The sequence below is a fragment of the Neophocaena asiaeorientalis genome, unplaced genomic scaffold (genome assembly GCF_003031525.2).
Source record: "Neophocaena asiaeorientalis asiaeorientalis breed wild unplaced genomic scaffold, Neophocaena_asiaeorientalis_V1.1 scaffold24, whole genome shotgun sequence".
NCBI classification, from domain to species: Eukaryota; Metazoa; Chordata; class Mammalia; order Artiodactyla; family Phocoenidae; genus Neophocaena; species Neophocaena asiaeorientalis.
In genome coordinates, this window is record NW_020185317.1 from 5621906 (window position 1) to 5623601 (window position 1696).

Sequence of the window (1696 nt, forward strand, 5' to 3'; positions counted from 1 at the left end):
AAATTGTATATTGTTAAGATGCTTATATGCAAAGCCTGAGTCATCCAGTAACAGGTGTGATTAGTTAGGGCCCTGAGGTTCGAGGTGATGGTTATGCTTTTCATCTACAAAAGTAAATATCTTATTAAGGACATGGTTCACGGTGGACCTCTTCCACATGGGTTGCTTTCTAATGCTTGGTCATTTGTGTTAAGAAGGGGAGGGATCCTTGACTCAAAAGATTTTGGCAAACAAGACCCACTGTTAACAGCTATGGCTTGAATGCCCAGGCAATTCCCTTGCCCAGGCATTTCAAGAAAATCCTTTTCATATCTTGTTTTTTTTTTTTTGTATAAATTGACAAATATTTTAAAAGAATGTCTTTAAAATGACCATTTTGAAAACACAGGTTTTAAATAAAATTCTTAAAGAATTTTTTTTTTAATTTTAAAGTATTTTAAAAATTCTTAAAAATTCTTATTTCTTTGGTGATGGCATTGTTGCCTCTGGAAGAAGTGGTGTGACACAGCTGATTACTGTGGCACCAGAGGACTTACATTTAACCCTTTAATGACTAAAATCCAAGACCAAGCAGATAGAAATTGCTGTTAATGTAGAACTGCTTAAAACACTTCATTTTAGGTATTCTTAGACTCTTGATGGCTATCGAAATATTTTTCTTTACACCCAGATGGAGTTATTTGTATTTATTCACACCAGTTTTTGCTGTTGTTTCATGTATTTAAACTAGCACCAACTTTATCCACAGCTTGAGAAAGTGTCATCATCCTGCACACAGCATCAAGGCCCCTCACTCTCAATATATGGGATGTCATAGTACTTGAGGTGGTTGCCAGCCCACTGCTGCAAGGCATCACTCAAGATTTCCTGGGACAGGCGGTGTGCAAATTCAAAGACCACAATTTCAGGCCCTAGGGGTTCCTTCACTTCCTCTTTGACATTAACTAGAGAAGGCATCCTGAGTAGAAATCTCTCTTCAGGCATAAAGTTTTCTCCACTCTCATGCCTCTTCTCACTCTCGAGTGTGGTGGGAATTGGGAAAGTTTGCTTTGATTTCATGCAGCCCATGTTATGAAGAGCTTTGACTGAGTGAAGGAAAGCAGTAGCAAAGACTACTTCAACAGCGTCTTTGGAAAACACCAAGCATTTGTCCACTTGATATTGGAGCAGTGCTTTTCCTCTCCAGGCTACTTCAGAAATCAATGTTCCCTTTCACCAATCTTCACATATAGTGTTTATCTGTCAAGAGAAGGGAAGTTTCATTTTGAAGTCATAGAATGCAAACTACTGTACGATTTAGGTAGCAAGTAGAAACAAATCTTTACCACTTTCATCACTTGGAGGAAATGCAAGGTAACAACAGCTTTATCTTAATAGAAAGAAAAGATAATCATTTAAAAATGGCATTTAGAAATAGGAAAATGTCTTTTCAAGATCAGGCAAATTTTATAAAACTGACAACAAACTTGCTACCTTTGATTTATTTATGTACACCAGGGCTCAGCAAACTGTAGCCTTCGGGCCAAATTCTAGCTGCCTGTTTTTTCAAATACAGTTTATTTGAACATAGGCATGCTCATTTGTTACGTATTGTCTATGGCTACTTTCATGCTTTAGTGGCAGAGTTTAGTTGTGACAGAGACTGTGTGGTTTGCAAGCCTAAAATATTTACTCTGGCCCTTTGGAGTAAATATTT

At 37.4% G+C, this 1696-nt stretch overlaps 1 protein-coding gene across 1 annotated transcript; it reads right to left on the bottom strand.

Annotated features, from left to right (window-relative positions):
• Positions 1–699: 699 nt before the first annotated feature.
• Positions 700–1231, bottom strand: AKAP19 (A-kinase anchoring protein 19). Its single transcript, XM_024733671.1, has one exon. The coding sequence runs from the start codon at positions 1066–1068 to the stop codon at positions 781–783; it is 288 nt and encodes a 95-aa protein (XP_024589439.1). The 5' UTR covers positions 1069–1231; the 3' UTR covers positions 700–780.
• Positions 1232–1696: the final 465 nt, after the last annotated feature.